Here is a 24,286-nt window from a genome sequence, read left to right on the forward strand (position 1 = left end):
ATAATGGGGGTTTCTAAAATGCCAACCGCACAGTGGAGCCAGCAAGGTAGGGAATGATATTTATGGGCTTGAAAAACTGCACCCTTATCCTATGCTACCAGAATTAACATGACAGAAATGGGAGCATAACTTCTCGAATTGGGCCCTGTATACTATTTATAAAATGCACCTGCCTGCCTGTCACTATTCTGCCCATGGTCAGAAGCATGAGAATGCACTTTAGACTCCAAAGGTAAAGAGCTTTGCTGACCATTTGTTTACAATATTTCTACCCCATCTTCGGCTTTACACCTAATTGTGGACAGGACACTAGGAAGGATGTGAATTCTTTGGAGAGAGTACAAAACAAAGTTAATAAGAATTCCTCAGGCAAGAGGAATTACTGTTACGTGGATAGATTGAAGATGTGTTTTTTTTAACTGTTTGAACATGTTATGGTAGACCTCAGTGGCCATTACATCCTGAGATGGGACATGGCCTACAGGCCCAGCACCAGGAGCACTACAATACATCCAAATGCTAACCAGAGGGCACACAGTTCAGGTGATTTGCAAAAGAACTGGGTGTAACACAAAGATAAATTCAACAAATCATTAAGATTTGTGGTGGAAACAAATTCAATTGTAGTCTTCAAAATTAAACTGGTTCCTACCACCCTCTGGAAAATATATAGTTTGTTCTGAAAAGACTGACTTGTGTTGAAACATTATTTGGCAAATGTGAGCGTCTTCTCCAGCTCAAAATTGTGCTATCATTAGTATTATGTCTTGTGTTTGGTTTTTGGATGTCAAGGTGCAAATGGTATATCTGAAATATCTGACTGCAGTTATTCATTTACAGCCTTCACGGGATTTATTTTAATGGGAAGATTTATTGTGAACAATAATCTAATACTATATAGCTGCTTCACAAGCAGACTGACATTGCACAATAACAGATGCTCAGCTGATGCCATTGCAGGGTTCAGTCAGAGACCATCTCTGTGGGAGAGGAAGAAAGTTTTCCTCGACTTTCTGTTCTGACTTTCTTCCCCCCTTCAAATGCAAATTAGCAGCTGTGATTTGCATTATAGCTTTGAAAAAACTTGGGTTGCTTCCGAGCGCTGCCAGTTTGTAATTGAAACTATCAGGAAAACGTTAGACAAAGAATATGAGTAAATATTTTAAACGTTTTTCTATTATACAGCCAGTAACATGTCGGAGCTCAGTTCACTTCACGATCAGGACACTGATTTCCGCCAGACCTTTCCTCAGGGTCGAAAACAAGTGCTCCCTGCAATTACTGCCCAGGACGATGACTCAGCATTCAGGGGTCAGCTGACAAGAGGGTCGGGACATTTCAAGAACAAAGAAAGAAGAGACAACGAATGTTGCAGTAGCAGGTAGAGCAATGAACTACTCAGTTTGAAATAAATCATGAAAACATTTACACGTTTCTTCACAAGAACCTGTACTATTTCACATGAAGACTGTTGGCCATTCATATTCTCACCGATCATAAAGTCATGACCGTTTTATTAAATATGGCATTGCTTTTTAGGATGGTAAAGAAATATTATTGCGTTTGTATTAGCAAATCAGCCAGTCAAAAAATCTAAGTATAGATTTAAACTGTTGTTTACGATTAATGCTTTCTATAAAAAGTTCATTTGAATAATTATGCAGTTGAAGGATAATAATAAATGCTATCTTTTCATGTTTGATTAAATGTACATAATTTAGTAAAGCAGGGCAAAGAATAAACAGCTCAGAATTGCCTAAATATAACAGAATCATTAGTTTGCAGATTTAAATTTTCTATTGCATAAATAATACATAAAATGTTTATTAGATGGTCTCCTGTGTGTGAAGTTTCACATTTTCTCTAATATTTAGTTTCCAAACATGTTTTCACCTATGGTGAGCTCCTAGGACAGGGATCCCAGTAGACAGAAAGGGTTGACATGGCTAAAACTTCAGATCCCAAAGGCTGGAGATTAGTAAAGATTACAGATACTGGAAGTCAGAGTTCGATAAAATGTGGAGCTGGAAAGGCAAAGCAGGTCAGGCAGCATCAGAGGAGCAGGAAAATCAAACCCTTTATCAGATCTTAAAGGCTGAGACCACACAGTTAACTAGGGAGTTCCCAGATTTTCACCCAATAATGGCCAAGATGAAAGGAATGTTGCTTTAGTTTGGAATAAGAATGGCATGTGACTTAGTGGTGATGATATTCCTATGCACTTAAACTTTTGCAGATAGTAAAATGCACAATAAATTCCAGTAGAAGTAGATATCAGCTCCAAAGTGGTCCATGTTTGTAAATAGCAGGGTAATGAGGATCAAAACTATGTGGCGGAAATCCCAACATTTACATCAGAATTGTAGCTGACTAGTTTGTTTAAAAAGGAGATGCAAGTTATCGTTATGACACATGACGCGTTCAGGAATTACTTGCTCATTCACTTTATTTTGGCAGAAGAGCTCAACAAAACTCAGGAAACACAGACTGATTACAGAAAGAAGCTGTTCAGACCTTTGTGTTTGTGTCAGCTGTCTGCAACAGCAAATCATCTGGTCATACAGCCTGTATTTTCTTGTAGCCCTGTATTTCTTGTATCTCTTCAGGTGATTATCCAATTCCCTGCTGAAGGCTATCATTGAAACGGCCTCCACCATTTTTTAGCCAATGCATTCCATAGCTAACCACTTGCTCTATTTATTTAAAAAACCCTCATGCCCCTTTTTATTCTTTTCATATTCATCTCAAGCCAAAGTTCTCTGGCTTTCAAATGTTCCGGAGAAAGTGAGGTCTGCAGATGCTGGAGATCAGAGCTGAAAATGTGTTGCTGGTAAAGCACAGCAGGTCAGGCAGCATCCAAGAAACAGGAGAATCGACGTTTCGGGCATAAGCCCTTCATCAGGAATGAGCATCTCCTCTGCACAGAAGCTCTTCAGCCACATTCTCAAACAAACCCGCTACCACAGCCACATCGCCTTCCTCAGCACCTGCCTATGGAACCGACTGATTCCACACGGACTCCGGACTATGTTCCAACCAACAAAATTTGGACCCAACCAGGACACCCAGTACCTGCAACAAATCCGAAGCCTTCAGCAACGGACCTCCCTCCGGATCCTCCGCTCCACACTTGCAGCCATGCGCCGCTACCTATATTCCCTGCAACTGGACCTACCCCAGCTCAGGACAAAACTCTCACAGACCTGCAAAGGACCTCTACTGTTCTTCATCCACAGAAGAATCCATACACTAAACAAACGCCTCATTCCTGATGAAGGGCTTATGCCTGAAACGTCGATTCTCCTGTTCCTTGGATGCTGCCTGACCTGCTGTGCTTTACCAGCAACACATTTTCAGCCCAGTTTCAAATGTTCCACCAATGGGAACAGTTATTCACTTTCTATTCTGTCCAGACCTTTAGGGATTTCGGCCCAACAAATCCACACCAATCCTCTGAAGAGTAACCCATCCAGACCTAGTCCCCTATCCTACTACTCTACATTTACCCCTTCCTAATGCACCCATCCCTGAATACTATGGGCAATTTAATAAGGCCTATTCACCTAACATAGAGCATAGAATATAGAAAGTTCCAGCGCAATACAGGCCCTTCGGCCCTCAATGTTGCGCCGATCTGTGAAATTAATCTGATGCCAATCTAACCTACACCATTCCATTATTATCCATATCTATGTCCAATGCCCATTTAAATGCCCTGAACGTCAGCCAGTCTACTACTGTTGCAAGCGAGCCATTTCACGCCCCTATTACTCCCTGAGTGAAGAAACTACCCCTAATATCTGTTCTAAATCATTCATCCATCAATTTAAAGCTATGTCCCCTCATGTTAGCCTTCCCCATCTGAGGAAAAAGGCTCTCACAGTCCACCCTATCTAACCCTTTGGTTATCTTATACGTCTTGATTTAAGTCACCTCTCAGCCTTCTTCTCGCCAACGAAAACAGCCTCAGTTCCTTCAGCTTCTCTCGTAAGACCTTCCTTCCATACCAGGCAACATCCTAGTAAATCTCCTCTGACCCCTTTCCAAAGCTTCCATATCCTTTCTTTAATGCAGTGACCAGAATTGCACACAATACTGCTGGTGCGGCCTTACCAGTGTCTTGTACAGCTGAAGCATTACCTTGTGGTTCCAAAACTCAATCCCCTACCAATAAACGCCAACACACCATATGCCTTCTTAACAACCCTATCAACCTGGGTGGCAACTTTCAGGGATTTATGCACCAGGACACCGAAATCTCTCTCTTCATCTAGATTTTACCATTAGCCCAGCATTCCTGGTATTTCTTCCAAAGTGAACAACCTCACACTTTTCCCCATTAAACTCTATTTGCCACTTCTCAGCCCAGCTCTGCATCTTATCTATGACCCTCTGTAACCCACAACATCCTTTGGCACTATCCACAACTCTGCCTATCTTAGTGTCATCCGCAAATTTACTAATCCATCCTTCTACACCTACATCCAGATCATTTATAAAAATGACAAACAGCAATGGCCTCAAAACAGATTCTTGCGGTACACCAGTGGTAACTGTGCTCCAGCATGAACATTTCCCATTAACCACCACCCTCTGTCTTCTTTCTGCTAGCCAATTTCTGATCCAAACCGCTAAATCACCTTCAATCCTGAAATTCTGTATTTATGCAATAGTCTATCATGTGGTACCTTATCAGATGCCTTACTGAAGTCCATATACAACACATCAACTGCTTTGCCTTCATCCACCTGTTTGGTTACCTTCTCAAAGAACTCAATAAGGTTAGTGAGGCATGACCTATCCCCTCACAAAACCATGTTGACTATCCCTAATCAAATAGTTCCTTTCCAGATGATCATGACCTGCACATCTTTGGAATGTGGGTAGAAACCAAAATCTCTTATGATTTTGAACATCTCAGTCAGATCTCCTCTCAACCTTCTCTTCTCCAAGGAGAAGCCCAAGTTACTCCAATCTGTGTAACCAAACTCCTTCATCTTTTGAACCATCCTCATAAATCTTTTTTCCAGCCTCTCTCTCGTGGCCTCACATCATTACAATTATGTGGGGCCAAGAAATGGGCACAATGCTCTAATTGAGTTTAAGCTAGTGCTTTACCGTAACATCCTTGCCTTTGTACTCAATTCCTTGATGTATAAAGCCCACCAGCCCTTATACCTTATGAACAACTGCTTTTTCAATCTGCTCTGTTACCTTCAATGTTTTGTGCAAGTCCCTCTGTACCTGCACCATTTTTTAGAATGGTATCTTTTAATTTCATCTAGTCCTCATTCTTCCATCTAAAATGTTTTGGTTCACATTTTTCTGTATTAAATGTAATCTGCTACATATCCAATTGATCCACCAGCGCACATTATCTTAAACTGTATTACTATTTTCTACATAGTTCATAATACCCATTGATACACATTGTAATTGTGCATTACACACGAAAATCCGTGAATACAGATCAAGAAAAGGGGTCATCATCTTGTTATATCATATATATCTTCTACTAGTTTGTTCATTTCTAATCTTGTTACTCAATCAATTTATTATTCAGGCTGACAAGTTTTATTTTTTGAGCTTCAAGCTTGTTGTCAAGCCTGTAATGTGGCATTTAACATAATCATTCTTTTCAATTTCATGTTCATCGCATCAACTGTATTACTGTCATCAATCCCCATTGTTACCTCATTAAACCAAGTTAAACACAATTTGCCATTAATAAATCCATGCTGACTTACTTCATTATTGCACATTTATCAAAACGATTTTTTTCTTACATCTGAAATCATGCAATCGAGTAATTTTCCAACACTAAGATTTAGCTAACTGGCCTATAGTTTCTTGTTTTTACTTTCACTCCTTTTCTGAACAATGAGATCATGTTTACTACCTTTGAATCTCTGGGGACAAGTCTAAAACCCAGGGAATTCTGTATGTTCAAAACCCATGAAACCATTACTTTTCTTGCCACATTGGATCCGAGGGATTTTGTCAGCATTTCGTTCCATTAATTTCATCAGTTCTAGTTCTTTAATAATTAGTATTAGCAAGTAATTCTTTTGGTTTCCCAGTATCCTACATACATTGTGGCTTCTACATGAACAAAGACATAAAATAATTGTTTAATGTTTGTGATTTCTTTATGCTCCATTACACTTTCATCTTTCATTGCCTGTGAGGGACCCACAATTATGTTCTCTAATCTCTTCTGTTTTGCAGTTTGTTTTTATTCTACAGCTAATATCTACTCACATCCTACATTTCAAATTCTTGATCATAATTTACTAAATTTTAACAATCCATTCAAATCTCAAGCTTACTATTCATTTTCCATGCTATTAGTTTAATGGTTTCGGTTCCAAGGACTACAAGTACTTGATTTGTGTTTGTGACTTATATATATTCCATTTTCCAACATTCCAAAATAAAGATGGAACTGAAGTATACTGATATGAATATTGTTTAGCAAAGCTTTACTTGGAAAATGTCTTTTCTATGTACAAAGTGCACAGAAGTGAATGAACTTTAGTTGAAGTAGGAACATCATCAAACCAGATTTAATTTGGTTTGAATTGCAGTAGAAAACCACTAAGATAATTTCACTTCTGTTGTTCACTAGGTCACGGTCTCGATCTCGATCTTGTGAAAGACAAAGAATTGAATTCCATGACAAAGACCAAACAAGGTCACTGGATGAACTAGAACAATTTGCAGAATCATACCATTACAAGGGGAGGAGGGGTAATTCCCTAGAGCCTGAACGGTGGGAGAGAAAAAGTACAGACAGAGGGGAGTATTATAGAGCACTCAGAGACCGGTACCACTATCAAGATAGCTCTTTGGATGATTACTATAACAAAAGGAGTCGAAGCAGGAATGAGCTTTATGATACTGATCAGGCACATATTTATAATAGTCAAAGGAAGAGAGACAGGCAGGAAGAATATCCACTAAGGTGCACAAATGAGGGCGTCAGAGCTTATGATGATGCTTTTATGAGCAATGTTTTGGAGAGAAAAGCCAAATGCAAATCTTACAACGAGAGCTATGGCAGTGAAACCCCTTCCAAAACCAGCATCAAGCGAGGGAATGACCATTACTATGGGAAACCTCCAAGCTACAGGGCAGAAGAGGAAGAGACACTGCCTCCATATACTGAAATGCACTTGCAGAGGCTTAGGCCAGAAGAACTGGCAGGAAGGGCTTACTACCAGAAAATGGAATGCACTCATGAGAGGAAAGAACAACCAAGGCAGAAGAAAGCTGTAAGTTCAATTGTATTTTTAATAAAGAATTGTATTTTTACTTTATTTGAAAAGAACTGTGTTAGCTGGATTTAAACGTAACTACTCTAGTAGAGTGCTTTGTGCTAATGAATTCTATGCTTGCCAAGGAGCAGCTTGTCAGCTCTAGCAAACAGAGTATTTTCTCACTTCTGGCATCCAATCAAAGCAACCTAAAGGCTTTAGTATCTTACAGAAGCTAAAGCATATCATTGGATAAAGGTACAATGCTTCTTGTAGTCCCTGGGATTGGTGGATTCTAGAATTGAATGGCTTAAACTCACGAGCTGAATTGAAATTTTGTCTACAATTAAACCATTCCAGAATGCAGTGAGAAACTTCTCTTGACAGACATTCCCAGAGAAGGAACATTTACATTTTCATGGGAAAATGCAGAAAAAAATAACAAGAATATAACTTTCTAATATAAAGGGGCATATACTTGGCAGAAATATTTCTTTTACTTTTTTCTGTTACTTCTACGCTAAAAGGAAATTGCATTAGAACCAGGGAGACCGTCCATGGTGGTTTGAATATTAAAACAATGGGAAGGAAGAACATAAAGTATCTGTAACTAGCACAGTCACCAGCTTTCCACCATCACTGTCAAGAAAAACTGGCCCACTGATTTTAATAATGCTGAGAATTCAGCAGTACTTTTTTTATTTAAAAAAATTACATTGTAAGTGTGTTGTAATAATGTTTTAAATAAATTGGCTCAGTTGTAATGACATTTTTTAAATGAAACGTTTATCAGGCATACTTAAAATATCTACAAAAGAGGAAAATCATCTTTCTCAATATAGTCAATTTATAAAAGCTGATATGAATTCTGATTCATTGAAAACAAAAAGAATACATTGGAGGCTGAAAAGTAAGCTCTTTGTACATTTTGGTCTGTGTGTGACAAGAGCTGCAGGAGTGCTATCATAGAAAGGAAATAGTGCAGCTGCCACCACAGAGGCAGAGAACCACCATCATAAGTGGTATTCAAAGGACTCCTCTGGAGTCAATAATGCTGGTTGCAGCAAAAAGTAGATGACAAGTGCTGGTTATCAAGCCCCTTCTTTTCTCTAGTTTCAGACATACTGTTTGTTCTATAGTCTAAATAAAGTGGTTTCTCGACCAAGCAAGTTACATTCAAACATATTTGGCATGCAATCACATTTGATTCTACAATAAAAAAAACTGTTTCTATTAATTTGACCGATGATTATGTAATATGTCGATTGAAAGTTTTACTCATTTTGAATAAGAAATATTAAATCAATGATATTTAAAATATTCAGCATTTAATTTGCCCCATCACATATATCTTTGAACATCTTTCCCCAGAATCATTTCCCAGCCAGAGATGCTCTTGTGGTGTGAAACTAAAAAAGAATTAAGGGAAGATTCTGTTTCCAAGATGGTACTGCTTGACAAATGAGAAATGCCAAGGATTTCGGAATGTTGGGGACAACATCTGTTCTACATGGGAACTCTACAACACTTGATAAAATGGATTGCAAAACACTCGGAACTGATTACAACAGTTCCATATTTTGAAGTATTATGAGTCTCTGGGAAATTTGTCAGATTGGTTTACATGTACAGTATTAATATGGTGGTTTTAGTACCTGCCATAATTTATGTGATGGTTGATGACATTCTAGAACTTAGGAACAATTTTTTTGTGTTGGTTTACCAATTCAATACAGCGGAGTGTGAACATTACCTTACCCATTTGGTCCAGACACTAGCTGTCATTATAAAATCTCAAATGAACCATAGAATCATGGAGTTTTGTAGTACAGAAAAAAAAAGTCATGCAGGTAATCATCATCTATGCTTTTCCTCTGAAGGAACTATTTACATAGTTATCTTCCCAAGTTCTTTGAACTATTTTCTTGTTTCAAATATTTATGCATCATCGCTTTAAACACCACAATGGAACCAGTTTTGCAACAGTATCTGCTGTAGAATCCCACATCTTAACCACCGCATACAAATAATTCCCTTAACTCCTAGTTTTATTGGTGATAAAATTAAATTTATGCCCTGCTCATTTACTGTTTACTTTATTAACTCCCCTCAACTTGAACATTTCTGTTAAATTCCGTCTCCATTACAATCCTTCCTTCAACTCTTTGAGGGTGGCATGGTGGCTCAGTGGTTAGCACTGCTGCGTCAGGGTCCCAGATTCGATTCCAGCCTTGGGCGACTGTCTGTGTGGAGTTTGCACATTCTCCCAGTGTCTGCATGGGTTCCCTCTGGGTGCTCTGGTTTCCTTCCACAGTCCACAGGTGAATTGGCCATGCTAAATTGCCCATTGTGTGAGGTGCATTAGTCAGAGGGAAAAGGGTCTCGGCGGGTTACTCTTCGGTGGGTCGTTGTGGACTGGTTGAGCTGAAGGGCCTGTTTCCACACTGTACGGAATCTAATCTGACATCACCTTAATTTTCTTTCTTCTAATGAAAAGAGCCCCAGTTTCTTAATTTATCCTGAGAATTAACCACTGATAATAAATTTTCATCTATTGAATTCTATGAATCAATGCCTAAAAAGTTTCAACATTGTTCAAGTGCAATTTTACAATCCTGGACACTACAATTCTCCAATTCTGTTGCCACTTGCAATATTATTAATATGACAATTCACCTTCTCAGTGGCTTTCTCACCTTTCTTGCTTTGATGTTCCAAATGCTAAACTGCACATACAATCTCACATGCCCACAGTTACCCAATATAAATATCTCTCTGCTGCCTCCAAGAGACTAAAAACCATTAGCCTCTTTATCCAACACGTCCATGTCTGGACCACCTCCAGTTACATTATTGTTATGTTCTTCCCAAAACTTCCTCGGTGAACAAAAACAACTTCTCAACCACAACTTCATCTGTAAACGTTAATATCCCTTACTCTCACAATATCCCCTTGTTTGCATCCAAAATTGAGGGTGTTCGTTTAGCAGCCACTGATCCTCAATCGCACATTCCAAACTTCCAGCTTTCAATTCTGTTATCCATTATTACCTTAACCTAACTTTTCACTTTCTCTCCATACTCCCCCAAAACCTTGCCGTCCCCAAAAAAATGTGGATATCTTCTCTCAGTTCCTTAACACACACTACTGTCTGATTAATGTGCAAAGTTCTTATTCATCAAAACCTCAAAAGACACATTTATGGCATAACTGTGTTACTCATCAAATTTCTTGATCCTTCTTATCTATGCTTCATCTGATCCCAGTTTTTCTCCCCTGAAGTCCTCCTACAGGTTACTGCACTCTGGTTTCTTTTGATGTGGTCAGAAGTCTATATGGGCAGGCAATTACCTGGTGGTAATTTTGCTGGACTGTTCACCCAGAGACCCAGGTAATGTTCTAGGAAACCAGGTCTGAATCCCGCTACAGCAGATGATGGAGTTTGAATTCCACTGATGACCATGAAACCTTTGATTGTCAGAAAAACCCATCTGGTTCACTAATGTTCTTTAGGAAAGAAAACTGACATCTTTATCTGGTCTGGCCTATTGTAACTCCAGACCCACAGTAATATAGTTGCCCTCTGGGCAATAAATGCTGGCCTAGTCAGCAACGCCATCATCCCATGAATGAATAAATAAAAAAAGTCACACAAGTTTATGGTCAAACAGGTTTATTTGAAATCACAAGCTTTCGGAGCACTGCTCTTTGTCAGATGAAGTGATGTAATTTTTGATGTATTTAAGATAATACATTTATGGCAGCAACCGGTCCGACTCTCCTCCATCATCATCCCTGACATATACAATCCTTGGGCTCCCCTTTTTTCACCCCATCTTCACCATGTATCATTTGTCTTGGGTGACATTATCCAGGCAAATGGACTTATTTCCTCTTGTATGCTGACAATGTGACCACCCAGTTCCCTTCCACTGACCCATAACTACCTCTGTTTCTGGCTTGGACTCCATCAATGTCTTTGGTCATGACTTTAAGCTCAGTGAATTTGATGCTTGTTTGATAAGATTTCACTTCCCCCTCCCTCTCTACAGCAACTTCAAACTGGTTTCTTCTAACCTCACAGCTTTTCTTTTATCACAGATGATCTTAAATCTTTCAATCACTTTCATTAAAGTATAAAATCATTATAATAATTGATTTTAAGATAGTATTCATTAATGGAATTCATTACCATAAATGATTACAAAGTATTAAGTTTCTTTGGATTTTATTGAATTTGTCAGCTGTCTATCTCAAAATATTGTGAATCTTTCCTAATTCAATTGGCTTAAGGTTAGGCTTATTGAAACTACAGATGTTCCTAATTAGACCCACTATATGTGGTAATCCAACATCACGAACGATTCATTTATAATTTGTGTATTTTGTGAATAAGTAAAATGCCTCATTAACTTATTCTCCACACATCTCTTGCCTTAGATCTGTTCAAGAGAAACAGTAAAGGAGCAGTCTGGTGGTGAAGATGAATGTCTAAGGGCTGAACATATTACTTGAAGCTGCCAGATAAAATCTTAGTTAAACCAAATTTTATTTAATGCAAATATTACATTTTATCAAATCTGATTTCTCGTTTCACACAGGACAAATGTGATATCAGATATTTTCTCTAAATAGTAGATCCTCATTTGATTTGGATTAGTCATTTGTATGCTAATTGTTTTCCCAGTGTTCCTCATCACTCACACTCCCATACATGTCCCTCCAGGGCCTGCCTTGTTTTGCAGTCAACTGGCAGATTTCGTAACTTATTTGCTGCATAGCCAATCAGATTCCCATGTAAAATTTACACCCCTTCACTTAGGTGAAATTCAGAACACAGTGAAGTAGAGTAAAATGTTTCAAGCCATTCAGACACAATGCACCCAAAGCCACAAAGGCTTTTTTGTTTTAATCTGAATATGATACCAACAGAAGTAACCTATTGTTCTAAGCTATGTGCAAGAACGTTTACATGTTAACAACGTTTTCAATCAATCATATTTAATAGCTGCTGTCTGATTACATTGCAAACTAAATTTTTGCGATCTCCGATTTATAAAATCTAAAATGCCCAATTTACAATATGTCAATAAAGTCTCTACCTAAAATCTGGTTGGTAATTTGATATAAAAGTAACCTGGGTTGAATTTTAGGAGTAGAATTTGGACTAGTGCTTTATAAAATGAATAAATTAGCTATGGTATTTATTTGGAGTCTAGTATTAGTGTTGGATAGCTTGATTAAAATGGAACAGTTGGAGGTAGGATAATCACACTCCACTACAAAACGGGGCTAATTCCAATGACAATCTTAGAGAAGCAAAAAAAAAACAAATCAGCAATACGAACTATCAGATCTATCTCTTACATGTTCATATACGCCAATCTTTCTCACAACAAGAATAGAACATTTGCAATCAATGGACAGGAGAAGACCCACTGGTCTGCCCAGTTTGTCCCACACAACTGCAATGCCTTGTGCATTACAATATAAAGACTCCTACCTCACCCAAGAACCATGTAACTTCTTGGGAGAGGCCATATATATATATATAATTAACACATTGAAGGATGGGTCTATTAGAGTGCCTGTCTAGTATTAATTCCACCTTCTTGTCATTGGTGATGTAAAAAAATGGCTGTAATTTCCTGTGGTTATTATCTGAGAATAGTGTTGTTATGTCTGGTGACTCACTTTATCCATCTGACAGTTGTAGTAGATTTAAAGCACTGTCAGGTACTTGATAATTAGTCAGGTATTTAATATTTTACTAACTATTGTATCTCATTTTCATTACTTTTTGAATGCTAGTAAGAGAATATCATTATTGCTTTAGGAGAGGTTGGCTGACTGTCCTATCGAACCTCTTCCAGATTTCCTCTTTGATGACGTACACTGATAAGAAAATAAGATTATTTGCATTAGCAACATTTTATGTATTTCTCTCTGAATACCTCTTATGATTGTACCTACTGTATGATACTGGCAGCCAAAGTTTTACAATGTTCATTTTATTATTGTTGTTTTGGAAGAAAAAAATAGGTGGTAGAAAAGCAAAATAGTAGTATTTTGATTGATTTGGTTGACCCGGTAACTAGGAAAATAGAGGGCTGCCTGTATCTCAGTACTGCGTTGGAAGGAAACTATTTCTGCCTATGTGGTCTGTATGGAATAACCTACTAGTTGGTCAAATGCAACACAATGGGCCTTATTTAATATTTTGCTTGCTGCCAGCATGATCTCCAAATTGATTTCAAAACTGCATGAAACAGAATTGAAAATTCTGAATGAGTATAACGTTCTCCTTCAAAATGTATTAAAGTCACATGTTATACTATTTCATTAAGAAAACCCATCATAAAAGTGTCAACTATTATGAACATATTTGATACTGTGAAAGCATTCCTCAATGAATGTTTGTGGATAAAGGAATTGCTCCTGTGCTGCATATTGGAAGTTAACACCAAACAACCTGGTTCAGTTTCAGTGTAATTTCTGATCTAGTCTGATCATGGAGTTGCACTACAAAACAGTCTTTTTTCTATAAGCCGCTGTTTTTCCAAACTCAGTCATGTTGGTAGGAGTGAGAAAAGGTACATTTTGAACATTAAGACATTAAATTAATTCATTAAAAAAAGCTTTCCTGGCATCTTGCAGTTCTCCTGAATTTTGTCCACTTTGCCTGTTCTGAGCACCTTTTCAGAAGTGTGCCACATCTGGTCTCTGCAAATGGTCACTGACTAAAACGCCTTTCTCATTAATCAATAACCAAAGTCATTGCCTTTAAGGCCCTCACATATAAAACTGCCAGCCTACCTACTGTTCACATGACCTTACTGTCATTCCATTAGGTCCAGACAACAAAAATAAATTATCTCCATATGCTGGTAGATTCTGTGGTCTGCTTGAAAATTGCTCTTCCTGCCATCTCTTTCCACACTAAGTGAAACAGCATTACTTGCCCATTGTCACTTGCCTTCCATGAACACCTGTCCAAGCAGACATCTGCTGCCCAGCATTTTTGAAGGACCTACACACACTTTGGGCACAATTTTACAGGGTGCCATGGTTGCTGTGTTACCTTACCCTCTGACCCTGTCTGAAAAGACAATGGGAAACCCACTCATGATCCTGATAGTTGACACACAGCAATCACATGACTTCAAAGCAAGCTTTTCACCCTTTGAGAAAATCCTGCATAAGAGAGCCTCCAGTCCAATTGGGTGGCAGTCATGTAGTCCCAGCAGACAATAACCAATTTGGAAAAGCCAGAACTGACCGATAAGTCCAAGTTTAGGGGTGATAGTGAGGGATGAGTCAGGATGAGCGGCTGAATGTGAGTGTTGGGGGACCCCAATTCAAGACAACAAGAGGAGGGGTTAAATAGGCAGAAGACCGATGGTGGGGTTGGAGGTTGGGGATGGTCACGGAGTTGCTTCTAAGAAAGTGCATCTGAGTGACCTTCAGAAGCAAACTACCTTCGCCATCCCGTCTCCCAAATATCTTTCCTGACATCAGGCTTCTAACATGATTTGGACCTCACCTCACCACGGCTAATATACTGTAGAGGTGAAATGATCCAAGACTTAGTAATTTAAAGAATTCAATAAACCCAGAGTGGTGTACTGTCCAATGCCTACCCCCACCTCCTGTAAATTTTAAACAAGTGCATAGAGTTATAGATTGTATAGACAACAGGAAGAGCACCTGCTGGATTTTAAGTGCCCCTGCAGACATCAATCCTGCCAGCAAGGGGGGAATAAGTCAGCTCTCTGTGGCTTTTACTTCACTAGTATTTGCATCCCTTCTCCAATTCCCCAATTACTGAGCAGCATTATTGTAATTCTCTCACCCACTGTGTAGAACACTTTATGTCCCATACATCACTTTGAAATACTTTTATTCTCCCACAGCCTCTTATAGAGTATCAGGCCCAATCCTTCATTTACAATATCTACTTTGACTCTCCATCATGAATCCTTGAATGTCCTTTAATGCATCTTTTAAGATCTTTTTAATTTTAAGAAATGTTACAATACTTTATTTTAGCCTCCGCCAATAGCATTTTAATTCAGCAAGGCTTATTCTTCCCATTATCTCTTACTGAATTGCTAACCTGATCCACTGAACAACATCTCAGCTAGTTTCCCTCTTCCCCTCACCATTCTTGCAACCTCATTCTTTATATCTGAGCAGAGTTACCCCCAACCCTTGGTATTTTTTAACCTAAATACTGTACCTGTTTTTTTACTTCGCATGTACAATGTCATGGAAAAGCGCAGCAGGTCAGGCAGCATCCAGGGAACAGGAGAATCGACGTTTCGGGCATAAGCCCTTCTTCAGGAATGAGGAAAGTGTGTCCAGCAGGCTAAGATAAAAGATAGGGAGGAGGGACTTGGGGGAGGGGCGTCGGAAATCCGATAGTTGGAAAGAGGTCAAGGTGAGGGTGATAGGTCAGACTGGGGTGGGGGCGGAGAGGTCAGGAAGAAGATTGCAGCTTAGGAAGGTGGTGCTGAGTTCGATGGATTTGACTGAGACAAGGTGGGGGGAGGGGAAATGAGGAAACTGGTGAAATCCGAGTTCATCCCTTGTGGTTGGAGGGTTCCCCCCAAGTCCCTCCTCCCTACCTTTTACCTTAGCCTGCTGGACACACTTTCCTCATTCCTGAAGAAGGGCTTATGCCCGAAACGCCGATTCTCCTGTTCCCTGGATGCTGCCTGCCCGAAACGTCGATTCTCCTGATCCCTGGATGCTGCGCTTTTCCAGCAACACATTTTCAGCTCAGATCTCCAGCATCTGCAGACCTCACTTTCTCCATGTACAATGTCATGGCAGGCTGATGAGTCTTTAGCTATTTTGCATCTGGAACATATGACTAAGTATTGTCAAATGATTTCAACCACCTATCTGGTTCCAGTGTTAGAAACAAACAAAACAAATGAATAAGATCCTTTATCTCAATTCAGGATTGTTGTATTATTTATCTATATAACGAAAGTAAAAAATCGGCAATCACTCTAACACAGAGAGAGGCTATTTGCCCATCAAATTCATGTTGGCTCTCATACAGCAATCTAACTAAGTAGGTACACCTTCTGATTGTGATTTCACATTTCCCAAGTCAACATGTCCCTAACATTTTAAATGTTATAAACTTCAAGCTTCTTTGAATTCCATTACTTCAGTTCTTTAACTAGTTGCTCAAAACCAGGTACCCCATTTTCTATAGTTAAAATTTTAATTCTTTAAATGAAAAACTATATTTAAGACCTACTGAGGGATAACATTTCCTTGTCGAGGGTGGTGCACGTATGAAGGAGCTGCCGGAGGAAGTGTTGAAGGCGAGTACAATTACAACGTTTAATAAACATCTGGATAGGTATATGAACAGGAAGGTTTTAGATGGTATGGGCCAAATGCTAGCAAATAGGATTGTCAGATTGTGATTTCTGGTCAGCACGAATGAGTTGGATTGAAGGGTCTGGTTCTCTGTTGTATGAATCAATGACTATGAATAATGAGCTAGATGTTCACAGCATTATTCTGGAGCTACCTTTCCCAATGCCTCACTGAGTCTTTCCATTGAGTAGTAAACTATACAGTGAGAAAGCCTCAGATTCATTCTTGAGCCAAGCCTTCTTAGTTGTGTTGAGGGCAATGATACTACAAGTATCCTCAGCAGTCAGGGGAAAGGGGTAAATTGGCCAAGGTTTCCTGTTCCCAATTGCTACTCAATGATCTTCTGCTGAAGCACAAATATCCAACTGACCTCAGTTGTGATGTTCCATGTGACTAAACAACCTTCTGACATTGCCAAAGCTTATATGTGAATATGACAATATTAAGGTCGATGAGAAAACAGCTAGTACAAGTGATAAAGGAAGAAAATGGTGGAGGAAATTGAAAGAAAATCTATATTTGACAATAATAGTGACCAAAGTTGACGTTTTCAGGGCTAATTCAAAGGGAGTGAGTAAGAACATTGTATTACTTTAAAAGGATTATTTATTTTCTCAGCTTCCCCCATATCACCAAACTAAACCATATACCATCTTGGAGAACTGTTCTTAATTTTAGACATGCTCCCAAAAACGTATCACAATTAAATCTGTAAGCATTGGCACAGTCTTAGATTAAGGTGAACTACCACAATTGTGATAAGCAAAAACAAGTTTATGCTGGTGTAAGAAAATATTACATTAAACCCAATAAAAACCTTCCAACGGGGATTGATTAATTCCTCTGCAAAGTTGTTGTGGTGCCTTTTAAAAGCTGAACCTATCACTGACTTATCTCAAAGCAGGAATTCTTATTATGGTGCATATTGTACTTGCGTTCAGTATTAATTCACGTAATGTGTAGCAGGTTGATGTACTGTAGAAGAACATGCCATAAGAAATAGTGTCATTTGTTTATTGATTCAAGCAACATAAAAAATGTATATAATTAATCTTGTTCAAAGTTAAAGGTGGTTATTTTGGACACTGCTGCTGGAGTCTGTCTCTAATTATTAACTTTTAAAAAGGAAAGTGATCTTCACTGAGGCAGAACATAGTACAGAGAAACCTCGATTATCCAAAGGACACGGGCAGGGAGTATTTTGTTTGGTTAATTGAATTCCAGACAATCAAATGTTGGATAACATAGTTCAGCCAAGCATTGGGACCTTGCGATTTTGCCGGATAATCAAGATTCCTATGTAAATTATCTTAACATTGTCAAAGATTGGCAAGTGACTTATCTCTCAGAATTTGAAAATGAAAGTCTGAGTACAGTATTAGTTGTGTACTTCTTACCTGTAATTAAGACTTCTAAACAGAGGAAACAATTTTAAGAGCATCTATAGTCTACAAGTTATTTCAGGTTTGTGTAATAATTGTATTTTGAATGGTTTTAAATGAATTTTATTATTAAATTTCTTTAAAATCTTACAGCTATAAGGATTGGGTAAAAATTACTCCTGTCACATTTCAGATTATTGTTGTTCTTATACCTTTGGTTTTAAAATTAAACTGTTACTTTTCTTTCCAGAACTAAGAGAGTTTAATTCTATCATAATCTGTGCTTGAAGACAGTAAGTAGCCTGCTGCTATAGTATAAACAGGGGATTTATTAAACTGTGTTGATAAAATTACTGCTAATTTCACAGAAAATCTGGCTATCATAAAATTGTGCCTGAAATGCAATGTGTTTGATCATTTTTTAAAAATCATGATTTTTAACCTTTCAATAAACTGTGCTATTTCACGGACATAAAGCTGCAACACTGTATTCAGAAACCATTAAAATATGACCATTAGAAAATGTTAATTTGATACCCAGTCAAACTGCGCAACCTATTTATAGCGGGACATTTGTTTTAAAAAAAGGTTATAATTTAGACAACATCTCAAGTGTCTACCACTGTTTAGCAAGATGAGATTAGTTTGATTTTCTAATTAAGCTTTATATTGGGCAATACAAATTCATCAATGTATTAGTACCTGGTCAATCTTAATGTGTTGATCACTGCTGGTTTAACATCAAGTGTTCTTTCTTCCTGTCTATGTTGGACTTGATACTGTGAATCTACCAGAAAGGAAGGAAAGGAAACTTAAAATTGCATTTGAATTCATGATGACTTTAGCTCATCATTATTGCAAACACCTCTTTAAAAGAATGTGGTCTTTTATGTGGACACATTTTGCAGCCTTTATTTTCATGTATGTTTCAGGCTTTCAAAAATTTTATTTGCAGAACAAACATTCCTCAGGAAAACCAATGATCATAATATTGTGAATGTGCATTAAAATGGCAGAGCTGTTGACAAAATCCATTCTAATTCCACTAATAAAGTGGAAATAGGAATGATTACAAATGCTTCGCCATATGACTTTTAAAATTTACTTCCATAAACAGCATTGGGCAAAATTTTTTTCGGGTGGACCATGCTGCTTAAGAACATAAGAACTAGGAGCAGGAGTAGGCCATCTGGCCCATCGAGCCTGCTCTGCCATTCAATAAGATCATGGCTGATCTTATTGTGGCCTCAGCTCCAGTACCTGCCCTGTCACCATAACCCTTAATTCCTTCAAAAAATCTCAGGTTTAAAAACATTTACTGAGGAATCTCAATTATTTCACTGGGCAGGGAATTCCATAGATTCACAACCCTCTGGGTGAAGACTTTCCTTCTCAATTCAGTCCTAAATCTGCTCCCCATAATTTTGAGGCTATGCCCTCTTGTCCTAGTTTCACCCACCAGTGAAAACATCCTCTCTACTTCTATCCTATCTCTTCCCTTCATAGTTTTATATGTTTCTATAAGATCCCACCTTATTCTTCAAAATTCCAATGAATATAATCCCAGTCTACTCAGTCTCTCCTCATAAACCAACCTCCTCAACTCCAGAATCAACCTAGTGAACTTCTTCTGCACCCCCTTCAGTGCCAGTACATTCTTTCTCAAGTAAGGAGACTGAAATTGCACACAGTACTCCAGGTGTGGCCCCACCAGCACCCTGTACAACTGCAACATAACCTCTCTGCTTTTAAACTCAATCTCTTTAGTAATGAAGGACAAAATTCATTTGCTTTCTTAATTACCTGTTGCACCTGCAGACCAATCTTCTGTGATTCATGTACAAGGACACTGAGGTCCCTCTGCATGCTGCAATTTTTACCATTCAAGTAATTGTCCTTTTTACTGTTATTCCTACCAAAATAGATGACTTCACATTATTAACATTGCACTCCATTTGCCAGATCCTTAAACTATCTATGTTCCTTTGCAAAGTTTCATAATCCTCTGCACACTTCACTCTACCACTCACCTCCACGGAGACCAGCTTCACTACATCATCACATGGGAGACACCGTAATTTAATTAACTAGAAACGAGCAGGTATTTTTGACACCAGTCTGGACCTAACTTGTAAATTGAATAGGGCAAGAAATGGGCAGAAATCTGGCATATCTAACCTCTGTTAAATCTTTATATCAGTTACATCTTTTATGTGTGCAAACCAATATGAAAATCCAAATGCAATCTTGATTTTCTTTTCAATCAACTATCAGAATAAGAAGTTGAAACCTGGAGCTGAACCTGGGAAATAGTGAGTCAGTTGGGAAAGTATGGCAAGAATAAAAAAAAGAAATTCTTGACATGAGGAAAGAAAAATTATGTATAGGATTAGATGGCAAGATGAGTGCTTGTGAGTGGCGAGGGGTCTAGTTTCAGGAATTTCTAATTTCACATATTTTAAATTCCCTATAGTGTGGAAACAGGTCCTTCAGCCCAACAAGTCCACACCGACCCTCCGAAGAGTAACCCACTCAGACTAATTTTCCCTACATTTACCCCTGACTAATGCACCTAACACTATGGGCAATTTAGCATGGCCAATCCACCTAACCTGCACATCTTTTGGAATGTGGGAGGAAACCCACGCAGACAAGGGAAGAATGTGCAAATTTCGCACAGACAGATGCCTGAGGCAGGAATCAAACCCAGGACCCTGGTGCTGTGAGGCAACAGTGCTAACCACTGAGCTATCGAGCCGCCCAAAGCAGGGCTCATCTGGGATTTGAACCTGGGACCTCTTGCCCCCAAAGCGAAAGTCATACCCCTGGATCAACGAGCCAACATTTTATGTGCAAGTTCTATTTTCTTGGGCAGTGGAGAGAGACTCGACAACAATTCCCAAAATGAAATTCTGAATGGGTACTTGTGGATCTGCATCTTCTCTTGGCATCCACATTGGCCAGCGTTCCCCAACACCTCAAGGCATACTCCATGGGCAGTGACCACCTGCACCCTCCATGGAGGCTGGCATCGCACAAGCACCAGCTTCACTAAATCATCACAGAACATCTTCAACTCCCTTAGAATACAGTTCACCATTTCAATGTTGCACTTTGCAGCTCACCAAACCTTTCATTGCAATGTTGCTGCCAGGTCATTTTGAGCACAGGGGCAGGCAACTTCTCAGGCACTGGAAAAAAGAGTGTATTTTCCTGCTTTTAGCTTGCTTTCTGAAGGTTCACTCTCTTTGCATCTACTTGGATGCTTCTTTGCCTTGCCTTTTTACAGATCATTCAGAACTTGAAGACTTAAGGTAATTCTGTCATGCCTTTTAGTGTGCAAACAAAGCTAGGAATCTTGTTATGATTAGCAGCAACTGAAGAATATCATTGCCACACCTACAACCAAATGACCGTATCTCAAAAGCTAAGGGGAGCAATCCTCTATCAACTAAAGGGGGGCTATTGTCACTTAGGGGTTCTGCCACAGTCAATCAAGGGCAGTATCCAATCTCAGTTTAGGGTTAGTTAGCCACTTGGAGCAGTCAGGATCAGGGGTCCATATCATTACAGTCCTGGGAGTCTGTCATAGAGTCTAGTCCTTATGTCCAATGCAAATTCAAGAGATAGTTAGGGAGCTGCACAGAAATCAGCTGGGCTTGTCCTTTCAAATTAGTCAGGAGGTGGGCCATGGTTGGTCCGGGGAGGGGGGGGGGGGTCACTGAACGTCAAAGTGAGTTATCAAAGACCGCTAATGTGGTGGGCCTGTTTGGAAAATGAATTGAGGTGATTGGAAAGAGCATGCTGGTTTGCTAAGTGGTCAATAATTTGTGAAGGGACAATTCAAGATGTAGAGCATTGGAAGATACATGGTAGTGCATGTATTATAGATGGTGACAGTGCATAACATTTGTCAGAGCTAAGCTGTATGCCTGGGGTTCAGATAGTAAAGTGTGGCGATGAAGAATTAAATAAAGAGTTAGCTGGAAATATGGCAGAGCCCAAATCTGATGGGGTTGACAGGGAATGTAAAGAAGAAAAAAAAATGAAGGCTTGTGGGGAGTTTACTGCCTTGATCTCGTTGACCTCAGTAAAACCATGACTCTTACTCAGTTGTTCCCCTTTGCACTGTACTTAGCTTCACTCTCTTAAATCCAAGGCACGAAAGCTTAAAAAGGATATGGTAGAAAATTGGTTTAGCCATGCAGCATCAGATCTGTCCAGACTGTTGAAAGCATTAGCTGGATATTGCTTTTATATGCCAAATCTACTCACTACACTAGGATCATCCTTAAATGCAAAGATAACTTTAGGATTCATATCTTTACTATAGCTTTCTTCATCTGTTCCCTCCACCCTACCTCCCAAAATAATACTAGGAATTTAGACTTCTTTGTTACTAAGATCAAGACAATTTAATTAATTGCCTCTGCCATGTCCATCCTTTTCTCTACCCCACTTGAGCAAGCATCCTTTCATGCTCCCCCTGCCCTAACCCTGAATTCTCAACTTGCTCTGGTTTCTATCCTATTTCACTCATACCCTCTCATGTCCATGAGACCCATTTCTTATTCGCACTAAACTGTTGACCAGCCAGTTGGCCATACTAGCCCGCACATTACTCAGTATAAGTGGTTCTCTCTCTAGCTGTTGTTCCTGTCCCCCTTTAAATCTGCTATCTTCATCTCTCTCCTCAAAACAAAAATCAACTTTTGATCCCTGCACTTTTGCAAACTACATTTCCAGCTCCAACACTACTACCACACCCCACTCATTTCATTAAGAAGTCCTTGCTGGGGGAAAAGCAGGAACAGGTTGTTGAGTTGGATGATTAGTCATGATCATAATGAATGGTGGAGCAGGCTTGAAAGGCCAAATGGCTACTCATGCTGTTAGATTAGATTAGATTACTTACAGTGTGGAAACAGACCCTTCGGCCCAACAAGTCCACACCGACCCGCCGAAGCTCAACCCACCCATACCCCTACATTTACCCCTTACCTAACACTACGGGCAATTTAGCATGGCCAATTCACCTGACCTGCACATTGTTGGACTGTGGGAGGAAACCGGAGCACCCGGAGGAAACCCACGCAGACACGGGGAGAACGTGCAAACTCCACACAGTTAGTCGCCTGAGGCGGGAATTGAACCCGGGTCTCTGGCGCTGTGAGGCAGCAGTGCTAACCACTGTGCCACCGTGCCGCCCACAACACTGTGCCACTGTTATTTTCTATGTTTCCACAAATATGTTATTTCCTCCTAAATTCAGCCCATCTTCACCAAATCCGCCCATTTTCTCCAGGGTTCAGATCTTTCATTAAGAACGGGCAAGGCGGTAAAAGAGGGGGATGTGTGGTCTTGTTAGTCAAGGATAGTATAATGGTGGCTGAAAAAACGTTTGACAAGGACGCGTCTACTGAGGTAGTGTGGGCTGAGGTTAGAAACAGGACAGGAGAGGTCACACAGCTTGGAGTTTTTTATAGGCCTCCAGGGAGGTGGAGGAGAGGACTGGCAAATTGATTTTGGGTAGGAGTGAAAGGCTCAGGGTGGTCATTATGGTCTTTAACTTTCCCAACATTGACTGGAAATGCTATAACTCTAGTACATTGGATGGATCAGTTTTTATCCAATGTGTACAGGAGGGTTTCCTGACACAGTATGTCAAGGGGCCGACAAGAGGGGAGGCCATTAGATCTAGTGTTTGGTAATGAACCAGGCCAGGTGTTTGATTTAGCTGCAGGTGAGCACTTTGGAGAGAGTGATCATAATTATGTTTAGTTTAGCGATGGAAAAGGATAGGTACATGCCACAGGTCAAGAGCTATCAATGGGGCAAGGGCAATTATAATACGATTAGCAAGACTTAGGATGCATAGAATGGGGTAGCAAAATGCAGGGGATGGGGACAATGGAAATGTGGAGCTGGTTTAAGGAACAGATATTGCATGTCCTTGATAGGTATGTCCCAGCAGGGAGGAAGTGATAAAGTAAGGGAACTGTGGTTTACTACAGAAATTGTATCGTTTGTTAAGCGGAAGAAGGAGGCTTATGTGTTGATGACGCACAACACAGACGGCCTCCTTCTTCAAGGACCGCAATATCCCCCCCGACGTGATCGACGATGCCCTCCACCGCATCTCCTCCACTTCCCGCTCCTCCGCCCTTGAGCCCCGCCCCTCCAAACCCCACCAGGACAGAACCCCACTGGCCCTCACCTACCACCCCACCAACCTCCATGTACAACGT

At 39.6% G+C, this 24,286-nt stretch overlaps 1 protein-coding gene across 3 annotated transcripts in view; it reads left to right on the forward strand.

The window, feature by feature from the left end:
• Positions 1–9,491, forward strand: part of LOC122555241 (immunoglobulin-like domain-containing receptor 2) — a 140,659-nt gene extending 131,168 nt beyond the window's left edge. For all 3 annotated transcript variants that reach the window (XM_043701025.1, XM_043701023.1, XM_043701024.1), the window contains 3 exons: positions 1,186–1,381; positions 6,629–7,274; positions 8,628–9,491. In XM_043701025.1, the coding sequence (XP_043556960.1) occupies positions 1,186–1,381; positions 6,629–7,274; positions 8,628–8,663 (878 nt within the window). In that variant the 3' untranslated portion in view covers positions 8,664–9,491. The remainder of the gene's footprint in view (positions 1–1,185; positions 1,382–6,628; positions 7,275–8,627) is intronic.
• Positions 9,492–24,286: the final 14,795 nt, after the last annotated feature.

This window comes from Chiloscyllium plagiosum, chromosome 12 (assembly GCF_004010195.1).
Source record: "Chiloscyllium plagiosum isolate BGI_BamShark_2017 chromosome 12, ASM401019v2, whole genome shotgun sequence".
Classification (NCBI taxonomy): Eukaryota; Metazoa; Chordata; class Chondrichthyes; order Orectolobiformes; family Hemiscylliidae; genus Chiloscyllium; species Chiloscyllium plagiosum.